General features: G+C 59.9%; 1 protein-coding gene across 1 annotated transcript in view; it reads left to right on the top strand.

The window, feature by feature from the left end:
- SLC12A7 (solute carrier family 12 member 7) overlaps positions 1–11,301 on the top strand; it is a 58,971-nt gene that overhangs the window by 18,346 nt on the left and 29,324 nt on the right. Inside the window, exons 2-3 of the mRNA XM_042782954.1 lie at positions 10,540–10,634; positions 11,207–11,299. Of these exons, the coding sequence (XP_042638888.1) occupies positions 10,540–10,634; positions 11,207–11,299 (188 nt within the window). The remainder of the gene's footprint in view (positions 1–10,539; positions 10,635–11,206; positions 11,300–11,301) is intronic.

Here is an 11,301-nt window from a genome sequence, read left to right as displayed (position 1 = left end):
TGGGCGGCAGGTGTCCTGGTCCCGTCCCCGGCAGGGGGGGGGGGGGGGGGTGTGCGGGGTGCGCAGGTGTGCTGGGTTCAGGGCGGCAGGTGTCCTGGTCCCGTCCCCGGCAGTGGGTGGGGGTGGGGGTGTGCGGGGCGCGCAGGTGTGCTGGGTTCAGGGCGGCAGGTGTCCTGATCCCGTACCCTGGCAGTGGCAGTGACACCTGATCCAAGTTGGTCCCCTCCACTGCTGAGCGCCATCCTGCTGTCGTCCCGGCCGGCATAGGCCTCGCCGCGGAGTGCCGGCACTGGCCTCGAGCTGTGGGACTGGCGGGAGGCGGAGGGGGGTTCTGGGGGCAGAGTGTGGGCCTCCCCCAGCCCGCCCGGACTCCCGCTCCCCTGTGCTCCGCCCCTCGGTGACCATGAGCGAGCCGACACTGGAGGAGACCAACGAGAGTGCGGGTGAGACTTCACCTGGAGAACCAGGGCTTCCCACTGGGGTCCTGCACGGTGGGTCCAGGCCCGGGACTGACACGGAGGGGCTGCTTCCTGGTCAGGTCAGTGCGGGCAGCAGGCAGTGGGGCCATGGGGATCCTGGCATGTGAAAGGGTCAGGTGGGGGCAGCCCTGCCCTTGCAGTAGGCTGTGCCCGTGTCTAATGGTCCTGCGTCCCTCCTTGAAAGTAGAACCCAAAATTTGGGTGTGGGATTGAACATCAGTGTAGGAACAAGGAGCTCTCGGGGTGCAGTGGCGTTGTGTCTCATGGAAATGCAAGTGAGTCGGGTGGACACATTTGAACATTCCTGAGGGCCCCTGGGGTCCAGGAGACCTGAGGAGACAGGGAGTAGCAGGGGGCTTCCTGGGGTGCCAGGCCACCTGCCCACAGCCTGTGCCAGCTGACTTTGGGGTGTCAGACTCAAGGCGGGCCTCACAGACGCTAACTTCTGGCCAGCAGTCCCAAGTTCTCTGATGACGTCCTGGCCCCACGTGAACCCGGATCAAGATTCCATCCTGATCCCCCACTTGGTTAACTGTGGACATGACCAGCTCCCCACAGGGCAGCCTCTGATGAGGTCCCAGGAGCTCCCAGAAGGGTTGTGGGCAAAGATCCTTCCTTTTAAAGGATTCGTGATGAGGCCATGCTCGGTCAGCCGGGAGAGGCGGGTCCCACGCCGTGCCCAGACTGGAGTGTTGGCGGATGGCCGTGGTGGGCCTGCCACGCCTTTTGTCTGTCGTCGGTGAATTTCCCCAGGGTTCTGCCCCCTGAAAGGCAGTGAATTGGGAACCAAACGGTCCGCCATTCCGCAAGTCATGCAGCATCTTCCTTGTGGCGGTGTCTTCTTTGCTGTGTGGATAAGCTCCTCCTGCGGTCGGACTCCCTGCCCATGCCGTCTTTGGTCTTTGTTCTCAGGGTCTCCTCAGCCTCCACAGCTGCTACCGTTCCTCCCTCTGGGAGCTTGTTCTGGTTTATCTGTTTCTTCTCCCCTCCCCCGGCAGCGACGTCAGCCTCCTGGCCTGCCTTTGTTCCCTTTGGGTCCTTCTGTCCGGGGTTGGGTCAGGGAGGTGGCGATGCCTCCAACTCCCCGTCTGGGGTCTGGACCACGGACCACACAGGAAGCCAAGGCGTGACTGGTGTCAGCATCCTTGCCCCCGTGAGCTTTCGAAGCTCTGGGGCAAATATCTGAGCTCTTCCTTGAATCAAGCCAGTGAGGTGGCTGTGTTTGTGTTGTCTCTGTGTGTACGTGACACGGAAGGGTTTAAGATAAACGGTGCTAAGAGTGCAACATGCAGGCTTGGGCTTCGCAGGGGGACTGTGGCAGGGCAGTGGCCGGGAGTGACGTGGTGAGTGTTGGGATTCCTGTGATCCTCATCATTTGTCGCCTTCCTTCTGAAGGACAGTCAGCCAGTTCAAGGCCAGAGACCCCCAGGCTGGCCTGGTTTCCTCTCTCCAGTGGTAGGTGCTGGGACTGGGGCTGGCCCCGGGGCCCCGCTGGGGTTCCCTGCTTCTTAGAAACCAAACTCACTGCCATGGAGTCGGTCCCGACTCATAGCGACCCCTCCTTGGGTTTCCAAGGCTTTACGGAAGTAGCTTGTCCAGTCCTCTTCGTCGGTAATGCTCATCAGGAACTGCTCATTGTCACGGGCGAGCAGCTGGCGGAGCTTCCCAGCCAAGGGCTCTGGGCCGGAGTCCACCTGAGAGACACACACAGGACCGTGGGCACGGGGTTGCTGGCAGCATCGCCGACGGGCCGACAGGCTGCAGAAGGGTTAGAGGTAGTGCACATTCCTGCTGCACACAAGTTCCACTCCTTCAGATGCGCCTGTTGTTTTGCACTTTGTCCTGGCGTCACTTCCGAGTTTGCCAGAAAGTTGCAGGAAGATGCTGCGTGCACCCTGGCCTTGAACGGCCCGAATGCCAGCACCGGTCAGCTCGGCGTTCTCTCACTCTCTCTCTGGTGGGCACACATGCGCACACACACGCATGCACATGTGCAAGCACACATGTGAACACATACATGCACACACACAGGTGCACGTGCACACATATGTGCACACAGAGACTTGCGCACACGTGCAGTGCACACACGCACAGGTGCACGCACACGCTCTGAACTGTTGAGAGGACGGCAGAGATGGGCTGGCTCTGCAGGGCGGGTCCCAGACTCCAGCAGGTTCTTGCTCAGCAGCTTGGCAGCATGGCGGTCCCGGAGGGAACACTGATGTCAGCCTGTCATCCATTCTGAAGAGCCACCTGTCGTGGCCTGTAGGAGGGAAACCCCAGCCCTGCGCTGCGTTCACAAGCCCTTGTAGCCCTTCCCACCTGGAGCGTCCTCTGTGATGTCAGCATGTGTGCAGGGGGTCGGCCTGTGGGCCGCCCGACACACTGGCTGGGTTTGTCAGGTGTGCCTCATGCCTGGACACAAGGTGTCTGTGACTGGCAGGGACATGCCAGCGTGTGTTTCCTCCCGTGGGGCCACTCCGGGGATGTTCTGAGGCTCAGCCTGCCTCTCTGTGCAGGCGTGTCTCTCAGTGCAGCTGTGGCCCTCTGTGCAGGTGCGACTCCATGTGCAGCCCTCTGTGCACTTGCTTTACCTCCCAGTGGACTCTGCAGTTCTTACCTCGTACTTGTACCCTTTGCTGTTGAGAGTTATTTCCACCTCATGGCGACTCTCCGTGTGTCAGAGCGGGACTGTGCCTGTAGGGTTACCATGGCTATTGTCATAGACTGAATTGTGTCGACTTGTCAGGACCATGGGTATCAGTAATTTTGCAGTGATATGATGTAATGTGGCGGATATGGAATGACCACCCCCCCCAATGTGATCTGATGAGATCAGCTAATCAGGTGGCAGAGGTTTAAGGGTTAGATGCTGCAAAAAGGGCCTCCTCTGACCTCTCACTTCACAAGGGGAGACAGAATCACCATCAGCAGCCCAAGGCTAATTCCTGTGAGGCCAGACATGTCATCACCCTCCAGCCTTTTACCAACCCTGACTCCAGCCGTCCCTCCCACGGCACTCACTGCTTCTCTGCTGGGTTCAGTAATTTGTTGCAGTGGCCACCCAGAACTCACAGACAATAGTCACAATTATGGGGTTTATTACGGAAGTAACAAGTTACAATTCAGGTTCAGGAACACGCTCAGGACTCAATTCTTCCATCAGGACGGTCTTCCCTCTGCTTTGCCGTCAGGCACGCCTCCCTGACCTTTTGCTTCTCGGCCTGGCCCCCGCCCTGCTCAGGCATGTGTTACGCAGCTATTTTAGCTCTGCTGATAGAGGCGCTTAGGTGCACTCCACTCCACCAGCAGGCCTCCTGTCCAAGGGCACTCAGCTTTCTTGCTCTGTGGGCCGGCAGGGTTGCTGCTCCGTCTCCTGCTCTCTGCTGGGCGTCTCAGGTGTGCATCTCTCTGCTGGGCGTCTCAGCTATGTGTCTCTCTGCCAGGGAGTTTCTCAGCCAAGGAGGTCCAGCACAGGGATCTCGGGTCCAAGGACACTTTCCACTTCACCTCCAGCTCTTCTGCCTTGATGGCAGTGAGATCCCCTCTGCTAATGGGGCAGGGAGGCGGCATCCTCTGATCTCCACTAACTCCACAGAGGAAGACAGAATCACCCAACAGGCCCAAGGCCTGTTCCTACGAGGTCAGACATGCCGCCACCCTCCAGCCCTCTTACCAACCTTGACACCAACCATCCATTCCGCGGCACCCACCACCTCTCTGCTGGGTTTGATAATTTGCTGCAGTGACCACACAGAACTCACAGATTATGGGGTTTGTTAGGGAAGCAACAGGCTACAATTCAAGTTCAGGACCACGCTCAGTCTCTCTCAGCCTGCTGTCTCTCAGCTGACAGTCTCTCTCTCAGCAGCACTTCTGTTTCAGCAGCATGTCTCTCTCAGCCAGCAATTAGAGATTCCTTCTGCCTGTAGGAGGACTCATTTTAAGCCTGGCCAGTGGCAAAACTAACCAATCCCAACATCAGAATTCTACACACCTGAGAGTGAACTTTCCCAGAGATTGCTTACTGCTGCTCCAACCGAAATGCCCCAGGTGGATGACTTTAACAATCGGAGTTTAAATTGCATGCTCCCACGCAGTAGTCCAGTGGGAGTTACAAAGACTGTAGCTAGAAAAGCCATACCATGTAATTTTCCGCACCACACCTCCTCTGCCTCTAGGAAGGTCATTGTAAGCCTGGCAGAGTGACAAACTAACCAACCCCAACATCAGAGTTCTACACCTTATTGGTGTGATTGCAGTCATCTGGTGAGAGTCACAAAGGTCATGGCTTGAAGAGCCACACTGAGAATCTCACTGCCCACAGACGCACCACTCTTAGTCCCATCACGGCCCTGACGGATGTGAGGGGAGCCTCCCGGGCTGAGGCCTGCAGCATCTTTTATCTTACAGGACACAAAAGGAGGGAGAGAAGGGAGCAGAGAGAAGGACCTCCTATCACCAGGAAGGAGGCCGGGGCAGAACACACCCTCTGGGCCCAGCGTCTCTGCACTGGGATCCTCCCAGACCAAGGGACACACAGAGGGAGAGGCTGTGCCCAGAGCCGGTGCTCGGCCCTCGGACAGCTGGCCTCCTACATGGGAGCGAAGAAGTCTGTGTGTTAAAGCTGCCCTGTGATCCTCCTGTTGCAGCACCGGAGCTCAGACAGCTGTCGTCTTCGTGGAGGCACATCACCACGTGTTTAGTCTGCGGTGCTGCTGGGTCGTTCAGACCCCCAGCCGTGAGCTTAGTTGTTAAGTGCAGACCTTTACTTTAGACAGTGGGCTGTGGTCTCTGCTGACGCCATTCACTCCGATGCCCTGTTCAGATGGGGGCAGGCTGGGGAGCTTCAGGCCGGCCCCGTGCCCTCTGACGTGTCCCCACCACCCCTGAGCAGCTCCTGCCGGTCTCACCTGCTCTTTGCCTCACCTGCGCTCGGCCCCCGTCGTTTCAAGCCCCATCCCTGCCCCACGGTTGTGAGCATTGCAGGCCACGTGCTATGAGCAGTGCCGGGCATGAGTGACCTGAGGGGGTGAGGCAGGCAGACATCAGGACCACAGAGCAGTGGAGGCGGGTCTGCGGTAGCTCTTAGGGTACCCATGTCTGTCTCCTGAGTGGTGGAGGCTGGGGGATGGGAGGGGAGGGGTCTGCTCAGGGATGAGACGGCCCTTGGAACCTTTTGGGGTCTGGCTGGGCGGCGTGGGTGGACACCCTGAGGCTCAGTGCCCCTCCGTCCCTGGCTCCAGCCCTCGGCCCAGCTCCTCCTGGGCCAGCCTGGCAGCCTAACCCCCAGGCTCTGCCGGCCGCCTGCTCCCCTCAAGCCTTTCCAGCCCAGACTTGGTCTCCTGGGCTGCTGCAACAGACCACCACAAGGGGGCGCTCTGAGGGGCAGAGGTGCCTTCCTCTCCCGTTAGGGGAGTCTGGGTGCACACACGTGTTCTGCTCGGTTTAAAGGACACCGCTCAGGTTTCCAGTTCGAAACCCACCCTCCAAACATAACAAAAACCTGTGTCCGAAGAGGCCCCCAGTCTCGGGGGCTAGGAGTCTGGCCCACGTTCTGGGGGAGAGTTGACTCCACAGCAGGTCTGCAGGCGGGAGGGCGGCGCTGTGGCTGTGGGGCGGAGGGGCCGGTTTCAGAAGACCCAGCAGCACCTGAGTTATTTCTCTGCCTGGGCCTGGGAGCCGTGCCTCTGCGGACCAGAGCCCCCAGAGGACACTTTCTCCAGCCCTGCCACTTGGCTGGATGCATGTGTTGTCCGAGACGGTGGGGGGAAGGTCTGGGGCTGGTGGGGTGGCCTGGCTGAGCCGAGGGGAGCTTGAGCTGCGTGTCCACGGGGCATGGGCTGGCTGCGGGAGGACGAGGGGGGAGGGACATGAGCTAAGTGTCCCCCAGGGGATTTGATTGCTGAGTGGACAGGGCCCGTCTCCCTCAGATGAGCGGGGATTTGGTCTGTGAAGTGGGGCAGAGTCTGGAGGGGTCCATGGTTCTGGACCCCTGAGATGATGCGGGCATGAGCGATGCCTTTTCTGGAACTTTCTAGCATTGGGCCCTGAGAAGTGGGCTCTTCGAGGTTCTGTCTGGAATGTGGGGGGCTTTTAGCTGCCGTGTGCCTGGGGTCAGGGTAAGCTCACACCTGGCCTTCAGGCTGAGCACGCCACGTCCCTTCACGCCCAAGCCACCTCAACTGTCCTGGCACAAGCTGCAGCCCCATGGGCCGTTGCAGCGTCCACACCGCCTGCGGCCGGCCACCGTCCAACACACTTGTTGGCGGGCCCATCACGCTCCTCATGTCCCTGTTGAGCTGAGAGGGGTCCCTGGCGTCAGGATTCGGGAAACGTGAAACAGAGCTACTCGCAACCACACAGCTGCCCAGACAGCCCTCCCTCGAGTCCGTGGGCCAGTGCTTGGCCTGCTGAGATCGGCATCCCCTGAAGTTTCCAGAAAGTGTGTGGCACCGGTGGGAGCCGGGAGGGGCAGAGGGTGACGGGCTCCTGAGCTGAAGGGGTCGCTGGCACCACTCTCTCACCAGGCTTTTTTGGAACAGGCAGCTGAAGAGAATCGCGGCCACAAGAAGACTGTCCGCATCCCAGAGGTGACCCTGTCCTGTCTCGCTCTTTCACACGTCCCCTGTGCACACATCTTTCTAACACACATTTGGAAAGACCTGTCACAAGTGCTGTCCTGTGGCCTGCTGTTGATTTGGTGGAGTGTGCCTCCTGCAGTGAGGCCGGGACCAGGGTCAGGGTACCATCACCTGAGAGCAGGGCCCTGCTGGGACCAGTGTCAGGGTGGTATCACCTGAGACCAGGTTCCTACCTGAGACCACGTCCCTGGCTGGGACCAGCGTCAGGGTACCATCACCTGAGAGCAGGGCCCTGCTGGGACCAGTGCCATTACCTGAGAGCACATTGCTGCCACGGACAGTGTGCCTGCTGGACACCCTCCACCCTTGCAGAGGTGCTCCGTGTCGGAGCTGAGACCCCCATCAGCTGCCCCCAGCCCTGCAGGTGCCCATGTGCCCCACCGTTCCAGCCTCGCCCTCCCTGCCCCTTGCAGGGTTCTCCTGGTTTTCTGTGTGTTGTGTGTGTCCTTGGAGAGGGTGGCAGTGGGTGACTGCCTCATGTGGCCGTGGGAGCAGCAGGGACGCCACCTTCTGGGTCACCCTCCTTGTCCATGCTGTCCCAGGCGAGCGGTTTCCAGGCACTTGGCTGTGGGTGGTCCTGTTGTAAGGTCAGATTGCAGGGCCCCCAGAGTGGCCTAGCCTTCCCACTAGCGGTCACTTGGGGCGCAGGGTGTGGCCACTTTCGGGATCTGGCCTCTCAAGTTTCCTTTCCCCACGGACCCGGCTTTCTTTGTCTGCCCCACTTTCTCTTGTGAAGTTGAGTCATGTTTCTGATTGCGTGGCTGTGGTTTTGGCTTCAAGGGGAGGCAGCCCTTGAGCTGGGGGGTGGTTGAGGTCCTTCTTTCTCCAGTGCCCCCCTCAGACCTTTGGGACACAGCCCCTGGGCAGTGCCTAGAAGAAACCCGCGCATCTAGCCTGTGCTATAGAACTGCTCCCAGGCCCCTGGAACTGGGGAGAGGGCCCTGTGTGTCTCGGGGGATGGTGCTGGTTCCTGGGTGTCGTGGGTGGGAGCCCTGGACTAGGGTCGGCCTGCTGGGGAGGGGAGCAGCCCTGGGCCAGGCCTGTGCTCCCAGGATGGTTGGTGGAGTCGGTGGGGAGACAGGGTGGGCTCCCCAGGATGGGCCTGGGCTTGTTGGGGCAGCAGTGTCGTGGGGCTGACTCTTGGCACCACCCTCGGCCACCACAGTCTGGGTGAATGGGGTGGGAGTCTGGTACCGCCCCGTTTGCCAGGACGCCAGGTATGGCGCACGCCAAGGGCTCAGTGAGGCCTCCAGCCTCACCACTCCGCCACCCCGAGGCACTGCAAGTCAGCACCCCACTTCACGTGGATGGGGACCGAGGAGGGCGCAGACAGTGTCCCTCTGAGTGGAAGCAGCAGTCAGAGCCTGGCTCAGGGAGCCCCCTGCGGGCTGCATCTCCCCGGGGACACCTTGGGAAGCAGTTGGGGACAGAGCCCCTCAATCCCCGCCTCCTGGCCCCTGGCTCTCCACAGCCAGCTAGGACACGTGGGCTCCGTGTGTACCTGGTGCACCTGTGTGTGTGGACCTGGGCCGTGGCCAGGGTGTGTGGGCGACACCTGGGACCAACGTGGGCTCCTCTCGGGGACTCGGCTTCTGCTCTGATTCTGTACCAGAGGAGCACCATGGCTGCAGGCTCCGTGTGGCGCCTGGCACGGGGTGTACGCGGTGGGTGTGCAGGCTCCGTGTGGTGCCTGGCACGGGGTGTACGCGGTGGGTGTGCAGGCTCCGTGCGGTCGCCTGGCACGGGGTGTACGCAGTGGGTGTGCATGCTCCATGTGGTCGCCCAGGGGCATTAAGGGGGCACACATTCCATGTGGTGACCTGGGTGGGGGGTGCCCCGTGTTGTCGGCGGGGAGCACATACCCTGTGTGGTTGAGCTTGGATGCTGGTGGCTCTTGGGGAAGCCCGCTCTTTCGGTCGCGCCAGTGCCCGCGCCACGGAAAGGAGAGCTTTAACACGATTCTGCAGTTGAATCAAAGGCTGTGGGACGCGCGTCCCCCAGATGACCCTTTGGACGGGTCACTGTGTGTCTGGGTGGCAGTAAGGCCTCATGATTCACGATTCCGTGTTTGTACATTTGTGGTCACTGTTGCAGACATGCACAGAGCACAGCAAATTGCAGTCGCTGGAGCCGTGCCCCCAGCCGAGGCCCCAGGTCCCATCCTGCAAACAAGTCCCCTTCGGGCTCTAGTTAGTGCCACGTTTTCACCTTTGTGCTTTTTGGTAATGTCACCCTTTAAATGCCCCCTAGCGTGGTGCTGCTTCTCATGTACTTTGGTCCTGGTGTCAGAAGGGGCCATTGCCTGGAAAAGAATATCCTACTTGGCAAAGTGGAGGGTCAGCAAGAAAGGGGAAGACCTTCAACGAGATGGACTGACAGTGGCCGCAGCGGTGAGCTCAGGCATGGCCAGGATCGTGAGTCCGCAGCAGGACCGGGCAGTGTTTCGTTCTGTTGCACAGGGGTCGCTGTGAGTCACCGAACGACGTCCATTGTGTGCTGCGGCACTGTTTGGTGTCCCTGAGCTAGGACGTGCTTAGGGAGTGGCTGTGTGCACGAGCCGGCCTGTGTCCAGGCAGCCCTGCTGCTGTGGGCCGTGTGTTTAACGTGGATGGACCAGCAGTGCATACTCAGTGAGGGGTCTGTACACACGTGTCGCTCTGCCTCAGTCGTGGGGACCAGCACCCGCAGAGGCCTGACCCTGTATTTCCTATGAGCAATGGCTCATTCCTACCTGATTCCATGTTCCTGGCGATTGTGTGAACACATCCACCACGAGTCAGCTGTGTACCTGACATGGGTGACTATGTACACTAAGCAAATGGACATATACCCAACAGGAATGGATTGTGTACCCAGTCCAGGTTGACTGTGTACCTAACGTGAGTGGACTGTGTACCTAAATATGAGTGGACTGTGTACCAATGTGGGTTGTCTGTGTACCCAATGCGAATGGACCATATACCCAACGTGAATGGACTGTGTACCAACACGGGTTGTCTGTGTACCCAATGTTAATGGACTGTGGTCTGTGAACCCAATGCTAATGGACTGTGTACTGATGTGGGTTGTCTGTGTACCCAATGCAAATGAACTGTATACTCAATGTGAATGGACTGTATACCCAGTCCAGGTTGACTGTGTACCCAGTGCGAATGGACTGTGTACCGATGCGGGTTGTCTGTACCTGACATGAGTCAACTGTATCTGACGTGCTTTGGAGAGAGGTGCTCAGTGCGGGGAGCTTGTTGACAGTGAGGGGCTGCTGGCTGCGGGGTCCCCTCCAGGGCAGGGCCTGGACACGAGGCTACTGGGGAGACCCGCCTGGCTGCTGGGCTTCCTGCACACACTGCTTCCGTGTCCTGTTGCCGGCCTTTGCTTCCGGCTTCTGCCGGTGACCACAGTCACTCTCCCAGCAGGAGATGGCACTCCCAGGGAAGTCAGCCCCTTCCTCGGCAATGTGGAGCTGGAGCACAAGGACTTCCTCGAAGGGAAGAACATGGCCCTTTTTGAGGTAACGTACTTCTTTCCTGAAGAAGGGCCACAGGTAGTGGCTTGGATTCTGGAAAGTGAGGGAGCAGTGACCCCAACTTCTCCATTCGGGGCACAGGGTGGTGGGTGAAGGCCGTGACACTGTGCAGCCCACACTGGGTGGCCGGGTGACTTCATCTGGGGAACAGGGTGGCAGGTGAGGGCCGTGACACCGTGCAGCCCACACTGGGTGGCCGGGTGACTTCATCTGGGGAACAGGGTGGCAGATGAGGGCTGACACCATGCAGCCCACGCTGAGTAGCTGGCAGCGGTCTTCCTGACCCACAGGTGCTGGGGGGCCTGTCCTTCACTACTATGCTCTGTGTGGTCACCCACTCCCAGCATCTCCTCGTAGGGTGGTCGGGATGCCCTGACCTCCAACCGCTGACGCTGAGCCTTTGGGACCACAGCCCAAGCCCCAGCAGCTTTCTCTTGAGCGAGCACAAGCAGGAAGTGGTGCCGGGGGGGGGGGCCCAGTGAATCTGAGAGTTGAGTGTGGGGATGAAGGGGGCTGTCCTCTAGCCGCCAGTGGTCAGCGTCCCCGTCCCCACACAGGAGGAGATGGACAGTAACCCCATGGTGTCATCACTGCTCAACAAGCTGGCCAATTACACCAACCTGAGCCAGGGTGTGGTGGAGCACGAGGAGGA

The sequence above is a fragment of the Orycteropus afer genome, unplaced genomic scaffold, assembly GCF_000298275.1.
Source record: "Orycteropus afer afer isolate SDZICR_OR568_19922 unplaced genomic scaffold, OryAfe1.0 scaffold00541, whole genome shotgun sequence".
Classification (NCBI taxonomy): Eukaryota; Metazoa; Chordata; class Mammalia; order Tubulidentata; family Orycteropodidae; genus Orycteropus; species Orycteropus afer.
Note: the sequence above shows the minus strand (reverse complement) of the source record. Positions and strands in the feature narration are given on the sequence as shown.